This window comes from Bactrocera tryoni, chromosome 1 (assembly GCF_016617805.1).
Source record: "Bactrocera tryoni isolate S06 chromosome 1, CSIRO_BtryS06_freeze2, whole genome shotgun sequence".
Lineage (NCBI taxonomy): Eukaryota > Metazoa > Arthropoda > Insecta > Diptera > Tephritidae > Bactrocera > Bactrocera tryoni.
The window spans coordinates 42,302,536-42,318,105 of NC_052499.1; the positions used below are offsets into that span (position 1 = coordinate 42,302,536).

At 37.6% G+C, this 15,570-nt stretch overlaps 4 protein-coding genes across 5 annotated transcripts in view; 1 reads left to right on the plus strand and 3 right to left on the minus strand.

Moving 5' to 3' along the window:
* The window catches only part of LOC120781805 (tyrosine-protein phosphatase non-receptor type 23), a 36,786-nt gene that overhangs the window by 3,547 nt on the left and 17,669 nt on the right, over positions 1 to 15,570 (plus strand). The gene's annotated exons all lie outside the window — the stretch shown is intronic.
* LOC120781795 (odorant receptor 67d-like) lies at positions 3,737 to 5,228 on the minus strand. Its single transcript, XM_040114021.1, has 4 exons — positions 4,424 to 5,228; positions 4,169 to 4,358; positions 3,955 to 4,110; positions 3,737 to 3,885 (listed from the first exon to the last, which is right to left on the minus strand). Exons 1-4 carry the CDS (start codon positions 5,182 to 5,184, stop codon positions 3,832 to 3,834), a joined length of 1,161 nt encoding a protein of 386 aa, XP_039969955.1. The 5' UTR covers positions 5,185 to 5,228; the 3' UTR covers positions 3,737 to 3,831.
* LOC120781762 (odorant receptor 67d-like) lies at positions 6,374 to 7,984 on the minus strand. 2 transcript variants are annotated; one of them, XM_040114001.1, is made up of 5 exons: positions 7,847 to 7,984; positions 7,162 to 7,729; positions 6,912 to 7,101; positions 6,677 to 6,832; positions 6,518 to 6,609 (listed from the first exon to the last, which is right to left on the minus strand). In XM_040114001.1, exons 1-5 carry the CDS (start codon positions 7,920 to 7,922, stop codon positions 6,553 to 6,555), a joined length of 1,047 nt encoding a protein of 348 aa, XP_039969935.1. In that variant the 5' UTR covers positions 7,923 to 7,984; the 3' UTR covers positions 6,518 to 6,552. The 2 variants fall into 2 exon arrangements, with proteins under 2 accessions (XP_039969932.1, XP_039969935.1); XM_040113998.1 differs by having other exon boundaries at positions 6,374 to 6,609; positions 7,162 to 7,984.
* LOC120781757 (odorant receptor 67d-like) lies at positions 13,468 to 15,095 on the minus strand. Its single transcript, XM_040113993.1, has 4 exons — positions 14,283 to 15,095; positions 14,027 to 14,216; positions 13,788 to 13,943; positions 13,468 to 13,720 (listed from the first exon to the last, which is right to left on the minus strand). Exons 1-4 carry the CDS (start codon positions 15,041 to 15,043, stop codon positions 13,664 to 13,666), a joined length of 1,164 nt encoding a protein of 387 aa, XP_039969927.1. The 5' UTR covers positions 15,044 to 15,095; the 3' UTR covers positions 13,468 to 13,663.

The following is a 15,570-nucleotide window of genomic DNA, read 5'->3' on the forward strand; positions in this document are numbered from 1 at the left end:
TCTAAGGCGATTTCGGCAATTTGTTCGCGTACAATTTTATGGCTGAATTAGTTGAACCACGCGAGGACTGCCACTTCTCTCCGTTTCCACGACAGCCGGGTCTATGTAATCAGAATTTTTATCCGGCCAACTTGGCACCATGTCTCGAAATTACTTCAAGAATATTTTCTGACGCTACAACAACAACCACTTCTCTTTCTGGCATTAGCTCTTTGTATGATTTTTTGTAGTTAGACTTACCCTTTAGAAAGCAAAAGCATAAACAGCGATCAGGCTCAGTAAGTAGGAATAAAGTAGTCCTTTAGTTATATACGTAGTGATGGAAGTTCTGGCATCATTAAAATAACCAGAATTGGGACACCATATTTTGGTAAAAATAAGTACATATGAGCATCGAAATGGATGAATTCAATGGACTAAGGGATAAACAACAGCCATGATCGAAATAGCTGCTACTTTAGGAACGTATTCGAATCCTTCATGTATATTTTGCTCTACGAAAGATTCATGAAAATATGTAAAAGTCTGCATAAATCAGGCTTTGAACAGTTTCAGTATTAATTTTACACTCTGGATCTGGGTCATAAATAATGGTTGAACGAAAAGTCCAATCGTACTACCAAAGAATATCGAAAGTATTGGAATATAGAATAATAGAAATTTCCCAAAAATGAGTTCTCGAATTAACATATGCATGCTGTGAGATGGTAAAAGTCTTTAAATGCATCAGACAAATTTTCCGAAAAAAAGCCCTTGACATTGACTTTGTTGAATGTTGTTGTTGTATGTATATAAAGTATTTTGTTTCCAGATAAACAATTTGCTATTAAGATATTTGTCAAATCAACCGTCAATGTTAAAACATATGCTTGAGATGAATGTTTATTATGTTTTGACAAACTAAAATAATGATTCGATGGTTATACTGAAATTCAGCCTATAGAATGCCAGTTTTGTGGCAACTAGTTTGTAACGTTCTTGCGATATATGGAAATATTTCTGACTTAACGGCTACGTAAATTAACAACCCTGTAGACCTCATGCAGATAAGATTATGCTCTGTTGGTTCCCTTGTTACCAGAACGGCATATAGTAGGATTTTTAAGGCTAAGTCATGATTGGTTCATCCTGAATCGTGTTAGTGGTGAATGTTTTCAACAGGAATATCTGTAGAAAATGACCAGGAAGGTGGTAAAGTATATGTCTTATTACTTTTGAAATCTTCACTTTTTTGGATGAACCTGCAGTGATCACATCAAACCACGCGAAAGGCCACACGGGACTGTTTGAATGATACACACTATGGGGCACGAACAGTGTCACGAAAATGTTTCCATCCAAGATATGAATCAGTTGCACCGAAGTTATAGGACTCTTCGCAAATAAAAGCAATAAATTTCGTCAACTTTGGTTGCACTGAAGATATAATACAAGAAAAAAGTTTCCTCAAAGAATTTTATTTTTACCGAACAGTTTGTATAACAACTATTTGCTATAATGTTCCAATCTGCATAATTTGTTTGTAAATGGTATTGCTTCCTTGGAAAATAATTCAGCTCAAATTTATGAAAGTTTTCCAATATCTGCGAATTCGGCAAATGATCAGCTTCTTGGTGGAAAAAGGTCGTGCGCAAATTTTCAGATCGATATTCAAAAAACTGAAGGACTAGTTTGCATATATACAGGCAGACAGACGGCCAGGGCTAAATGAACTCAGCTCGTTACGCTAACCATTTAAACTTCTTCTTCTTCTTTATTGGCGCAGACATCGATTATGCGATTATAGTCGAGTTTAGTTTGGCACCTATTGGAGATTCCAAGTGTGGCCAGGTTCATCTTCTCCTGTTCTTTTCAACGGGATGGTGGTTTTCCTCTGCTTCACGCGGGTACTGCATCGAATACTCTCAAAGATAGAGTGTTTTCATTCATTCGGATGACATGACCTAGCCAGCATAGCCGCTGTCTTTTAATTCGCTGAACTATGTTAAAGTCGTCGTACATCTCGTACAGTTCATCATGCCATCGATTGCGATATTCGCCGTTGCCAATGCGCAAACGACCATAAATCTTTCGCAGAACATTTCTCTCGAAAACTTGTAACGGCGACTCATCGGTTGCTGTCATCGTCCAAGCCTCTGCACCATATAGCAGGACGGGGATGATGAGTGACTTGTAGAATTTGGTTTTGTTCGTCGAGAGAGGACTTTTCTTCTCAATTGCCCACTTAGACGGAAATAGCACCTGTTGGCAAGAGTTATTCTGCATAGGATTTATAGGCTGACGTTGTTGTTAATGCTGATCTCTAGATCGGCGAAATTATATACGAATTCGAAGTTATGACTGTCAACAGTGTCGTGGGAGACAAGTCGTGAATGCGGGGATTGTTTGTTTGATGACAAGAGATATTTCGTCTTGCCTCGTTGAATCGGAATGTAAAGTATAACTTAGCTTATCCAATACGAAAACTAAGTGCTGTTCAGAGCGAGTGCCTTAGTATTTACCCATGCTGGCGTGCATGACTTGCTAACTGGCTAATTGTAAGCATTTGGTCAGTAAATGGTCGTAGTTTTGTGTTTGCTGTTTAAGAGCCAAGGCCTTTAATGCAACACTATTGATTGTTACCTACTGACTAACACAAGAAAGCTTACGACTCTTACGACTACTGCAGTTATTGGATAAGTGAAAGGCATTGTAGAGCCATACATATCTACCATAAATACATTGGCGTGTCGTAGATATGTGCGATTTTAATGAAAATATCGTACTTCAGCACAAGAAATGTGAACAAAAGAAATATTAAATAATCTCCATTCAGTTGTTCAACCACACCTATCTGTGTGCATATATGTAAACGTTATTTATGTGTTCGTGTATTGCAAAAAATCTTGCAAGAATATACTGCCGATTGTCGAAAAATGTTGCCGACCAGCAAAGTAGTCAGAAAGTTAATGAATCCGTTTTAAGTTTACTTACATATGTTGCTATATAAATCTGCACATATTTACGGCTTTGTGAGTATAGTAAATAGAGTCAGAATAATTGAACTTCTGTCCAAAAAATACAAATTTCAGCCAACATATGAGAGTCAAAGCATATAAGTACTTTCAGCAGATTTCCGGCTGACGCGAATGATAGAACTTTGTTCTGTATTTTTTCACCCTAGCTGCACAACGTCTCTTCAATTGGCATCAGTGGAAGATAACCTGCCTGAACCAACTGAAGACTGACATTTGCAAAAATGAAGTTTTAGTGTCTCTTCAACCTCCATTTGTGCAAGTTGCTGAAGTTGACACCTTAGGCTGCCATATTTCTAATTTTTCTTTTGTCGCAAAGTATAAGCCTTTTGGTCTGTCAACGTCATATGTCGTTGGCTTTATAAGACTTGAGGTGTTACTTTACTCTATTCTCGGCTCCAACTTAACAAGTTTTTGAAGGTGAGATCTTAGGGATAAGTTTCAAAGAGAACTCCATAATATTTATAACTTAATAAAAAGGAGCATTTAGCGCTAACTGAGCATGACAAGGCTGCACTCCTAACTACCTAAGACTTTTGGTTTGTTCACTGTAAACACTAACCTAAGTAGTTTAAGAAGACCTCACGTGTTACTCTAAAGTCCATTACTTTAAAGAATCTTTAAAGAAGCTAAAAATCTAAGATAGTAAGAAGGAAGCTGCATTTAAGAAATTTTCATGATATTCTCCAATATGCACCACAATGACAAAAGTAAAGAAAAAATATTGGGAATTAAAATAATATATTTGAGAAACTGTACTTTCAATTGAACCATTATTTACTTTGCGATTTTTAACGCTGCTTTCAGTGGTTTAGCTTCACTCGTTGAACTGCATGACCATCATAGCTAAACTGTAGATTGAGCGTGTGATCTAAAAACGCAGCCACAATTTTATATTATACTTGTGTATGTATATATTTTATTTCGTAGTCAAATTTACCTTAAGCGCAGTATTTACTGACAACGGCTCAATACCCGCTATGGTTATAATGCGTGGCACCTGCGACTGCATAAGCATTAAGCTTACTGTCTTCTGATCGCTAACATCCAGATCATACCAGTTGATATCGTAAATTCCATCGCAAAATTGATCATTCTGTAAAAACACAACTGAAAAATATTTTTTGTTATGTTTACAATTTCTATATATTTACGCATATTTCCACACGCGTGCCCAGAATACTATACATATATAACCAAACGAAACAGACGAATATGTAGGGATAAGCACCAGGCCAGTATTTCAGCATAATTATAAGCAATGTGGTCAAGATGCCCAATATGGTGCATAATATGTGCGCGGTAATGGTCCAGAAGAAAATCTGGTTGCATTTATCGTTGAAGCTAAACACCAAATAAATACTTATAATTTCTTATACAAATTGTTTAAGTTTGAAGAAAACACTCACTCCAAGTAGTATTGATGCCAACTAGCAATGTCATTAACCATTGCCTTTAGACGTGTATCCTGCTTATTCTCGTGCAATACTTCATGCAGATCTTCGACTTTAAGTGCGAAAATATCGTAGAAGAATATCGAGTGTGATAGAAATAGAAAGACGTATAAGTCGGCACCGTACAAACCGAACGCCGCTACGAAAACACACAGTATATTATAACCAATCGTAATGAAATAGCCATGATCTGTGTCCAAATCAACATACGGCATCTGACACATAATTATTAGATGCCTTTCACCTTTGAATATGTATAAGAAGACGGGCGTAATCAGCGCTAGCACAGCAGACACGAAATATACTAAGCCACCAATGATGAGAATATTCTTCATACTCTGGTTCCATTCAAATAATTTCGTCTCATATTTTGTTCCTAACGCTTCGTATTTCTTGTAAATGTTTACAAGGTCCATTGCCAGTTCACGATATAATTTTGGGTACAAGAGTATGGACATTATTTTGATCACGCCTTGAGTGGCGCAACTGATCGGTGAAAATACATCCAAGAGCACCGTCCAATCGGTTTTCACATCTTTCCAAACCGTATATATTGAGATTGTAAAATTCCAAGCGATCGCCACCAAAACAAAACCGACGACATAATTAAATTTAAAATTCTCATCGATAACATCTATACCGACTAAGCTGGAGCTTAGCCGAATTATTTTGAGCAATTTACAAAAGTTGTCTGAAGGCCGCGTTTTAGTTTGCATATTGCAATAAATTTTCGAAAGTGAAATATCTGCGACGTCCAATATTCTTGAAACTAAAGTGTTTACTAAATAATATGCTTAAATAAAAAGGTGTGACTAACACAGCATTGGTCACATTCCCACGCCTGTCTTTCAGCATTTCTCGACGTGCTAATTGAGTCATAAACACTTCAAATTAATTGCATAGAACATTTATTAATTGCGATTTTAAAAGAAAATTGCAGAGAAAATTATTATTTGTAAATGTGTGTATATGATAATCAGAAATGGGCCTGCCAGGTATTTCCGTAGCCTAGTCGAGCCGAGCCGAGCCAAGACGTTTTACTGAAGCTAAATTATATATAGTACATTTTGGTATCCAGAGCTAAAACTTGAAAGACATCGATTGATCTGTACTGTTGTCTATACTGTTGTAGAGGAGCTATTGGCAAAAGATGCGGTCTTTAAATAAAAGTTTAGATTTATAATATTCAGCCAATTATGTTTTATAAGGTCTCGGTGTGTTTTAGGGCATCGGAAAAAGCTACATTTGCGAAGGACCTTGAGATGATAGCGTTCAGTTGGCGGAGCTTCTCAGTATCCACATGGCTTTAGGATCCCACCAACAACGGCTTTTTGTATCAAACTAGTCGTAAACTTACATAAGCTTGCTTGATAAGAATAGTATGGGTTCCAACCCTTAGTATAATTACAGGTTACTGCAAAGCTAAAGATTTGAAGAGTACAGGTATCCTCTCAACACTATCACTAGAAACTTCATGAGAGGTAATAATGGAGATCTGGGTTTGATAAGAATCTGGAGAGCCCCAAGCAACTGTTTGCTTTGGAAAGTTCCTTCCAAAATAGATCGCTGGATGTGTTCTGAGTTCTTACGGCATTATATTGCCGGTGTTCATTGCTATTGAAGTTGTTTGAACGATGACTTCAACTATATTATCTATACAACTATATGGAAGGAATGGTAACTATCAGATCTCATGTATAAAATCAATCGCTGTACATTTCTTTGGTGGTCAGCTAAGATATTTCTAACATCAAAAGATAGCAACAGAATTGTCTACAAATAATTATATTATATCACCCCCAAATCACTTGCTATTAACCATTTTGTATAAAAAGGTGTAAAGAATTTATTTCTTGTATACTTTGACTAGCATACTTGAAAACAATCATTCCAAAAACTTTATAGTGAACCAAAGTAATTATGACTTTTTATTCATGTTTTCTGTGTTGACCTTGAACTTGAAATTAATCTATTCATGGAAATTTCCTGCTAGACATTATACTTATGTTAATCTATGTAAGCACTAATAAATCCAGTATCCATACACCTTTTCCTTGTTCTACAAATATTTTCAATAATACCTTTTATTTATTTTGGAAACGTAGAACCATCATGACCAAACTGTAAATTGCCCGTGTTATCTGTAAAAAATGAAAATTTCATACCAAATATATTATATTCCACTGTAAATATTTCCTTTAGACTCACCTTGAGTGCTGTGCTAACCGATAACGGTTCCACTCCCGCGATGGTTATATTTCGTGGTGCCTGCGACTGCATTAACATCAAGCGAATCGTATTTTGATTACGCACATCTAAGGCATACCAGTTGATGTCGTAAACCCCAGTACAAAATTGATCGTTCTAATGGCAAATAATAGAAACATATTAGTATTTAAAATACTTCGATTGATAAATGTGCCATTATGGAAAACATATTTACGCATATTTCAACACGTGTGCCAAGTATGCAGTACATATATAGCCAGAGAAAGCACACGAAAATGTAGGTATAAGCACCAGGCCAATCCTTCAGCATGATGATGAGCAGTGTGCTCAAGATACCCAACGTGGTGCATATAATGTGCGCGGATATGGTCCAAAAGAAAAGCAAATTGCACTTATCATTGAATCTATAGTGTACACAAACGACATAGACCTAGTGATTTATGTAGCATATAATGAATACTCACTCCAAATAGTGCTGGTGCCACTCTACAATATCATTAACGATTTTAGTTTGACGGTCTTCCTTGTCTTCATCTTCTAGCAATTTGTGTAAATCGTTTATTTTCAGTACTAATATATCGTAAAAGAATATTGAGTGTGTTAAAAACAGAAGTAAATACAAATCACCGGCATATAACCCGAAAGCGGCAATCATAACACATATTATATTGAAGGCATTATTCACCCAATAACCATAATATGAATCCGCTGCGAAACCGGGTACTTCGCAAAGCAATATCGGATGACGTTCGCCCTTAAGTACATACATCACAATGGGTGTGGACAAAATTAGTATGGCAGTGATAGAGTAAACTGTTGCGCATGCAAATAGAATTTTCTTCATATTCTTATTCCATTCGAGTAACTTCTGCTCATACTCTTTTCCCATCTGTTGATATTTCTCATAAATTTGTCCGATGTCCGTAGCTAATTTTCGATACAGTTTTGGATACAAAAGTATTGATATCAATTTCACCACTCCTTGTGTGGTGCAGCTCACCGGTGAAAAGACATCAAGCAGCACCGTCAAATCTGTCAGAATATATTTTACAATCATATTTATCGCACAGACGTAATAAGCGATTATTGCGACAATAACAATATATGTATTTAAATTGATTTTATAATCCTCTTCGGTAATATCTATACCGATAATTCGAGAACAAAAACGAATAACCGAAAGTAGTTTATAGTACATGTCCGACGGTTGTTTTTGGGTTTTCATCTTTTCAAAGAAACTAAACTGCTAATATAGGTCTAGTGATTATTTCGATACCTTCAACTGACTCTAGATACAAGAGTATTAGAAATCTGAGTTTCAATTTAAGTTGAACTTTTGTACAAGTTTTGGCCCAGTAAGGGAACGCTCTCACGGTTGTCTATATACGACGGGTTAATAGAGTTATTTACACTTCATAGTGGCAAATTAATTACAAAGAATATTTATTAATTGCGATGTTAAAAGAAAATTGCAGAGAAAAGTATTATTTGTAAATGAATGTACATACATATATGACAACCATAAATGGCTCGCCAGCTATTTCCGTTGCCTAGCTGAGCCGTGCTGTTTTACAGAAGCTAAATTATGTATCATTAAGTGAATTAAATATGGATAGTTTCAGCCAAGTCAGAAGTGTAGCGAGCTATAAATTAACATACCTTTTTTATAAAAATACTCGGACACTATGCCGGAGGCGTTACTTTAGTATCCATAGCTCATACTTGAACCATATCGATTGATCTATAGTAGCAGGTAATGGCGAAAGATGCGGTCTTTCAATAAAAGTAGTCCTTTGGCTCAGTGATATCACAGTTCAGCCAATTATGAAAGAACTTGAGATGAGAGCATGAAGTTAGCTGCGCTCCTCAGTTGCTATGCTTAGTACCAAGTACCAGTGCAACCACGAAAGTTTCTATCAGACTCAACGAAAACAAATACTTAGGAATCTGCGCACCCTTTTCATACCTGATCATCTGTATTATCGATTTACAGAACCAAAATTCGTTTTTCTCTATCGCCACACCTATTGGGAGAATATGGGTGGGAAGAAGATTGTAAAAGGGGGCTATAGACGATAAATAAGCATCAATAGGAGTTTCTATCCTTAAGTTCATTAACCATATGTTCTGAGCTAGTTAAGAAATGCCTGCTCTTAATCATAGAACGTGTGTTCCAAAGTAAATAGAACTTAAAACAAGTAAGGAAGAGCTAAGTTCGGGTGTCACCGAACATTTTATACTCTCGCATGATAAAGTGATAATCGAGATTTCATTATACGTCATTTACATATTTTTCAAATACCGTATTTTTGTAAAGTTTTATTCCGCTATCATCATTGGTTCCTAATGTATATACTCGTATTATACAGAAAAGGCATCCGATGGAATTCAAAATAGCGTTATTTTGGAAGAAGGCGTGCTTGTGAACCGATTTCACCCATATTTCGTACATGTCATCAGGGTGTTAAGAAAATAATATATACCGAATTTCATTGAAATCGGTTTAGTAGTTCCTGAGATATGGTTTTTGGTCCATAAGTGGGCGAGGCCACGCCCATTTTCAATTTTTAAAAAAAGCCTGGGTGCAGCTTCCTTCTGCAATTTCTTCCGTTAAATTTAGTGTTTCTGACGTTTTTTGTTAGTCGGTTAACGCACTTTTAGTGATTATCAACATAACCTTTGTATGGGAGGTGGGCGTAGTTATTATCCGATTTCTTCCATTTTTGAACTGTATATGGAAATGCCTGAAAAAAACGACTGTGTAGAGTTTGGTTGACATAACTATAGTAGTTTCCGAGATATGTACAAAAAACTTAGAAGGGGCGGGGCCACGCCCACTTTTCCAAAAAAATTACGTCCAAATATGCCCCTCCCTAATGCGATCCCTTTTGCCAAATTTCACTTTAATATCTTTATTTATGGCTTAGTTATGACACTTTATAGGTTTTCGGTTTCCGCCATTTTGTGGGCGTGGCAGTGGGCCGATTTTGCCCATCTTAGAACTTAACCTTCTTATGGAGCCAAGGAATACGTGTACCAAGTTTCATCATGATATCTCAATTTTCACTCATGTTACAGCTTGCACGGACGGACGGACGGACGGACGGACAGACGGACGGCCGGACAGACGGACAGACAGACATCCGGATTTCGACTCTACTCGTCGCCCTGATCACTTTGGTATATATAACCCTATATCTGACTCTTTTAGTTTTAGGACTTACAAACAACCGTTATGTGAACAAAGAGAGTATGGCAACTTTGTTGCGAGAGTATAAAAACAGAACGAATGGTTTTTTCCGCAAAACCAATAAATTTTATTCGAAATAATCTTCTTCTCCTTTTATACACCTTTTTGCACGGTCCAAAAGCATGTCGAAGGAGTGTTTTAGCTCGTTGACCGGTATGGTCGCCAGTATGCCGGTGCAAACCTTTTGAATTACCTCTGCGTCTGCATAACGCTTTCCTTTCCATGGGCAAATTCATTTTTCTGAAAGGGAAGAAATCGCACGGTGCCATATCAGGTGAATACGGGGAGTGGTTAATGGTTAAAATGTGATTTTTGGTCAAATAATCGGTCACAAGCGTCGATCACTTTGAAAGCGTTGAAACCACTCTTGCACTCTGCTACCTGTTTCATCAATTGAAACGTTTCGGTGAAAGTTTTACCAATTTTAAAAAAAATTTAATGTTGGCTCTTTGTTCGAAGCTTATTTTCGCACCGATAACACAAACATACTGACATTTAAAACGCAATAACTTCACTTCCTTTCAATGAAATGAAATTCTAACTGGACAGTGGATAAAGATAGATTCAAAAAGTCCTGTTTACTTTGGAACGCTCCTTGTACTTTCAATGGAAAAATTTACTTCTTGATAAGGCTAGTATAGGTGCCAGGCCACCTGCGCAAAGCTGAAGAATTGGAGAGTACAGTTACCTTTTCAACTTCTCTTCTTTACTGGCGTAGGCAACGCTTACGTGGTTATAGCCGAGTTAACAACAGTGCACGAGTCGTTTTTTCTTTTCGCTATTTGGTGTCAATTTGTGAGTGCAGTTAGATCCTTCTTCACCTGATTTCTCCAACGGATGGGATTCCTCTTCCTCTGCTTTCACCGGCGATAAAAAAGCTTTCGAAGCTGGAGTGCCCTCTTCCATCCCAACAACATGAGCTACCCAGCGTCGGAGAAGTCCTTTCCGATTCTGACGGAGCTTTTAGTGTTGCTTAAAGTCAGCTTACGGCTGTGTAAGCTGGCTTTGCGGGGATACCTAGTTCAGAAATAGCGACCTTCCCTTTTTTCCTATCTTTTCTAACATTTAGCGAATGGTGGAAATCTGGTGAGTTGTTGAGTTTCCAGGCCTAAAGTCACAGTGATAAGATCCAATAAATTTGTTGACGGTAAGCTTCAGTCTTTCGCACACTATGCTTGACAAGATATGTGGTATTAAGGCTTATACCACGGTAATTGACGCAGAGTGTGGGGTTTTCCTTTTTGTGCATTGAACAGGCCACACTTAGGTTCCAATCTTCGGGCATACTTTCCACCGACCAGATTTAGCAAAGAAGCTGACGCACGCACATTGTCAATGGGGTTATTTGCTATTCGAACCTCATTATAGTCGGACAATGGAGTATCTATTTCTTCGTCATCGATTTGGGAATCGGGTTCGCCATCTCCAGATGTTACACTTACATTGACGTTCAGCAGACTGGAAAAGTGTTCCCTTCATAATTTCAGTATGTTTTGAACATCAGCCACTAGTTAATCATCGCACCTTCATACTCACGCATTTTCGGTTCCCTCTTCAACTCTCGGCATCTATCCCACTCCGTTCGTGTTGTGGTCGACCTTTTTCTTCTTCACTGCGAACGGCACTTTTCGAAAAGCAATGGCTTCGCTTACAGCTGTACATAAGGAGTTCCATAGTTCCCTATTACTGAGTGACTGATGAGTGCTCTCAGGGAGCAGGAGATCAAGTCGAGTAGAAAACCGCTTCGCGATGGTTGCTTCTCAATATCGTACCTTTCCTGTGTTTGATGACGTTTGCTTTATAAGTGTGGTGGCGTATCATCGCAAGATAGTGGTCCGAGTCGATGTTAGGTTATCGGAGCGTACGTACGTGAAGGACACTGGAGAGGTGTCGTCCATCTATCACAATCTGATCGATCTGGTTACGAATTTTTCGATCCAGAGACAGCCAAGTAGCTTGATGAATTTTCTTATGTTGAAATCTAGAACTACATACACACAACCATATTTCGGCCCCTGTGTGGTCGATCAGCTTCAACCTAATTGGAGAGATTCCACCAGGGAGTTGAATATTCCAACTATTGTACAAAAGTTGCTTTCTTTGCCCACCCTGTTGTTAAACTCGACAATTACAATTTTAACATCGTGGTAGGGGCAGTTGTCATAAGCGCGCTTCAGCTGTTCAACAATAACAATATCGTTCCTCTCTTCTGTCGAGGCGTGAGCGCAAATCACTGTTATGTTGAAACATTTTTCTCTGATGCGGATTGTGGCTATATTCACTTCCCGAATTCGCGCTCTTTTATATGGCCGTTGTAATAAAGGTCTCGTCTCCGTCATTGTCACGTCCATCGCATTTCGTGGACGGCGGAATTGTCAGTCTTTACTTTTGCGAGGACATCAACAAGGTGGGCACCGGCAACTTCCCAAATTAGGGACCGGACATTACAGATGAATGCCTTTGCATCATAGTCATCATGAAAAGTGGGGTTTTTCATTCGAGGCTGTTGTTTATTTTTCATTGGGGGTGGTTTCTAAGTGGCGGGTTTCAAACACAGCACATAACCTTGCTAGGCGAGTAGTGTAAAGTTTTATATACATTTACATAACGAGCCGCACCTTTGGTGAACAGAGGCTGCAATTAGACTTCATCGAATTCTTAAACCGAATATATCGGAGTGGCTTCGCTGAAGCTTCCTCTCTTTTAGCTCTTTAGGATCTCCACAGGTTAGCTACCGCATTTTACACAAGGGCTGCTCACGTTTACAGGGTGCGCGGCGAGGACGTAATACGACTGTAACTGCTTTCCCAGAAGTATGACTGTACTCCATTAGGTCCACCTCGTATCAGTAAAATCTCCATGCGTTCTAGTACTGACAATCTGGGTGACGAGAGCCCGACGAGCACCAACCAACTGTTGGCTCTGGCAAGTTCCTTTCAAAGTAGATCGCAAGAGGTGTTGTGAGCTCTTTCAGCATTACCTTGTAGGTGTTCAATGCTATTTGATAGAATGAGAGATGGAAACATCTCAACACTGCCTTCCTGGTATGTATGAATAAAAATAAAACACCTGCCTGGACTTTGACACGCATATGTTGTCTTGAGGATTAACTAGGAAACCTACATTCGTAGAATAAGGTAAGCACTCTCTGTCGAAGCTAAAGATTTTATTTGTCTAATATTGTCTAGTGTGACGTTCATTAATATCTCATATCTCATAGATAGGAGTAGGGATTTTTTTTCCTCTGTATTCTCTGAGTTAAATATGCCTTGTATGAAAAGAATGGTAACAATCGGATCTCATGTATAAAAACAGTTGCTGTACATTTCTTTAGAGTTTAGCTTAGATATTTCTAAAACAAAATTTGCTATCTGAAACATCAGAAAATACCAACTCAATTAAACACGAATGCTTAGATTATATCATCCCTGAACCACTTGTTATTCACTATTTTGGCTAAAAAAAGAATAATAATTCACTTTAAGGGAAGATTTTGACAACGGTTGTTATAACAAAGTAATTCGATGAACTTTATACTGCACCAAAGTAATTATGACTCTTTATTTATTTTTTCTGTGTTGACCTTGAACTAGGACTTAATCTAATCGTTGAAATGTTTCGCTAGACATCACACTTATGTTAACCTAGATAAGCACTAATAAATCCAATGTCCATATACTTTTCTTCCTGTCCCACAAATATTTTCAATAAAATCTTTATTTATTTTGGAAACGTAGCACCATCATGACCAAACTGTAAATTGTCCGTGTTATCTGCAAAAAATAAAAATTTCATAGAAAATATATTCCACTATAAATATTTCCTTTAGAGGTACTTCACCTTGAGTGCTGTGCTAACCGATAACGGTTCAACTCCCGCGATGGTTATATTTCGCGGTGCCTGCGACTGCATTAACATCAAGCGAATCGTATTTTGATTACGCACATCTAAGGCATACCAGTTGATATCGTAAACCCCAGTACAAAATTGATCGTTCTAATGGCAAATAGTAGAAACATATTAGTATTTAATATACATACTTTGATTGATAAATGTGTCATTATTAAAAACATATTTACGCATATTTCAACACGTGTGCCAAGTATGCAGTACATATATAGCCAGAGAAAGCACACGAAAAGGTAGGTATAAGCACCAGGCCAATCCTTCAGCATGATGATGAGCAGTGTGCTCAAGATACCCGTCGTGGTGCATATGATGTGCGCGGATATGGTCCAAAAGAAAAGCAAATTGCACGTATCATTGAATCTATGGTGAACACAAACGACATATGATTAGACCTAGTGATTTATGTAGCATATAATGAATACTCACTCCAAATAGTGCTGGTGCCACTCTACAATATCATTAACGATTTTAGTTTGACGGTCTTCCTTGTCTTCATCTTCTAGCAATTTGTGTAAATCGTTTATTTTCAGTACTAATATATCGTAAAAGAATATTGAGTGTGTTAAAAAGAGAAGTAAATACAAATCACCGGCATATAACCCGAAAGCGGCAATCATAACACACAATAAATTGAAGGCATTATTAACCCAATAACCATAATATGAATCCGCTGCGAAACCGGGTACTTCGCAAAGCAATATCAGATGACGTTCGCCCTTAAGTATATACATCACAATGGGTGTGGATAAAATTAGCATGGCTGTGATAGAGTAAACTATTGCGCATGCAAATAGAATTTTCTTCATATTCTTATTCCATTCGAGTAACTTCTGCTCATACTCTCTTCCCATCTGTTGATATTTCTCATAAATTTGTCCGATATCCGTAGCTAATTTTCGATACAGTTTTGGATACAAAAGTGCTGACATCAATTTCACCGCTCCTTGTGTGGTGCAGCTCACCGGTGAAAAGACATCAAGCAGCACCGTCAAATCTGTCAGAATATATTTTGCAATCATATTTATCGCACAGAGGTAATAAGCGATTATTGCGACAATAACAATATATGTATTTAAATTGATTTTATAATCCTCGGCGGTAATATCTACACCGATGGTTCGAGAACAAAAACGTATAACCGAAAGTAGTTTATAGTACATATCCGACGGCCGTTTTTGGGTTTTCATCTTTTTGAAGGAACTAAACTGCTAATATGGGTCCGGTTAGTATTTCGATACCTTCCACTCACTGAAGCCAAAAAAGTATTATAAATCTGAGTGTCAATTTAAGTTAAACTTTTGTTTGGTCACACTCTCACGGTTGTCTTTTTGCGACGTGTTAATAGTGTTATTTGTACTAAATGATAGCATTATTTATTTATAAACATAATTTGTTGCAATTAAAATGTAAAAGCTTCATCTGTAAATGGTCACTTTTAACTTATAGCCTTTTTCTTGTAAAATATATTGTTTAAGTTCTTGATTTTACCAAATCTGGTTGGTGTAGATCAGTGGTCGGAATTTCATAGCAAAATTTTGCAAACTAACTTCACACGTACGCTTACGCTCTATCGTTCAGTCGTTGTCGAGCCAGCAACGAATCAACATCGTGCTTGACTGTTGCGCTTTGTTTCTTAAATGCAAAGATGCCTTGCGAGACATACTTTATGCTTGAGAATGCATTTGGTGAAATGCTATGCATTTTGTGTTTTAAG

Coding starts and splice junctions, on each gene's coding strand:
- LOC120781762 (XM_040113998.1), bottom strand. CDS start 7,922: ATGAAAACCCAAAAACAACCGTCGGACATGTACTATAAACTACTTTCG. Junction 7,102..7,161: donor TGGCACCAGCACTATTTGGA/GTGAGTATTCAT, acceptor TGTACACTATAG/ATTCAATGATAAGTGCAATT. Junction 6,833..6,911: donor GCACACGTGTTGAAATATGC/GTAAATATGTTT, acceptor ATTTGCCATTAG/AACGATCAATTTTGTACTGG.
- LOC120781795 (XM_040114021.1), bottom strand. CDS start 5,184: ATGCAAACTAAAACGCGGCCTTCAGACAACTTTTGTAAATTGCTCAAA. Junction 4,359..4,423: donor TGGCATCAATACTACTTGGA/GTGAGTGTTTTC, acceptor TTTGGTGTTTAG/CTTCAACGATAAATGCAACC. Junction 4,111..4,168: donor GCACGCGTGTGGAAATATGC/GTAAATATATAG, acceptor GTGTTTTTACAG/AATGATCAATTTTGCGATGG.
- LOC120781757 (XM_040113993.1), bottom strand. CDS start 15,043: ATGAAAACCCAAAAACGGCCGTCGGATATGTACTATAAACTACTTTCG. Junction 13,944..14,026: donor GCACACGTGTTGAAATATGC/GTAAATATGTTT, acceptor ATTTGCCATTAG/AACGATCAATTTTGTACTGG. Junction 13,721..13,787: donor CGGTTAGCACAGCACTCAAG/GTGAAGTACCTC, acceptor TATTTTTTGCAG/ATAACACGGACAATTTACAG.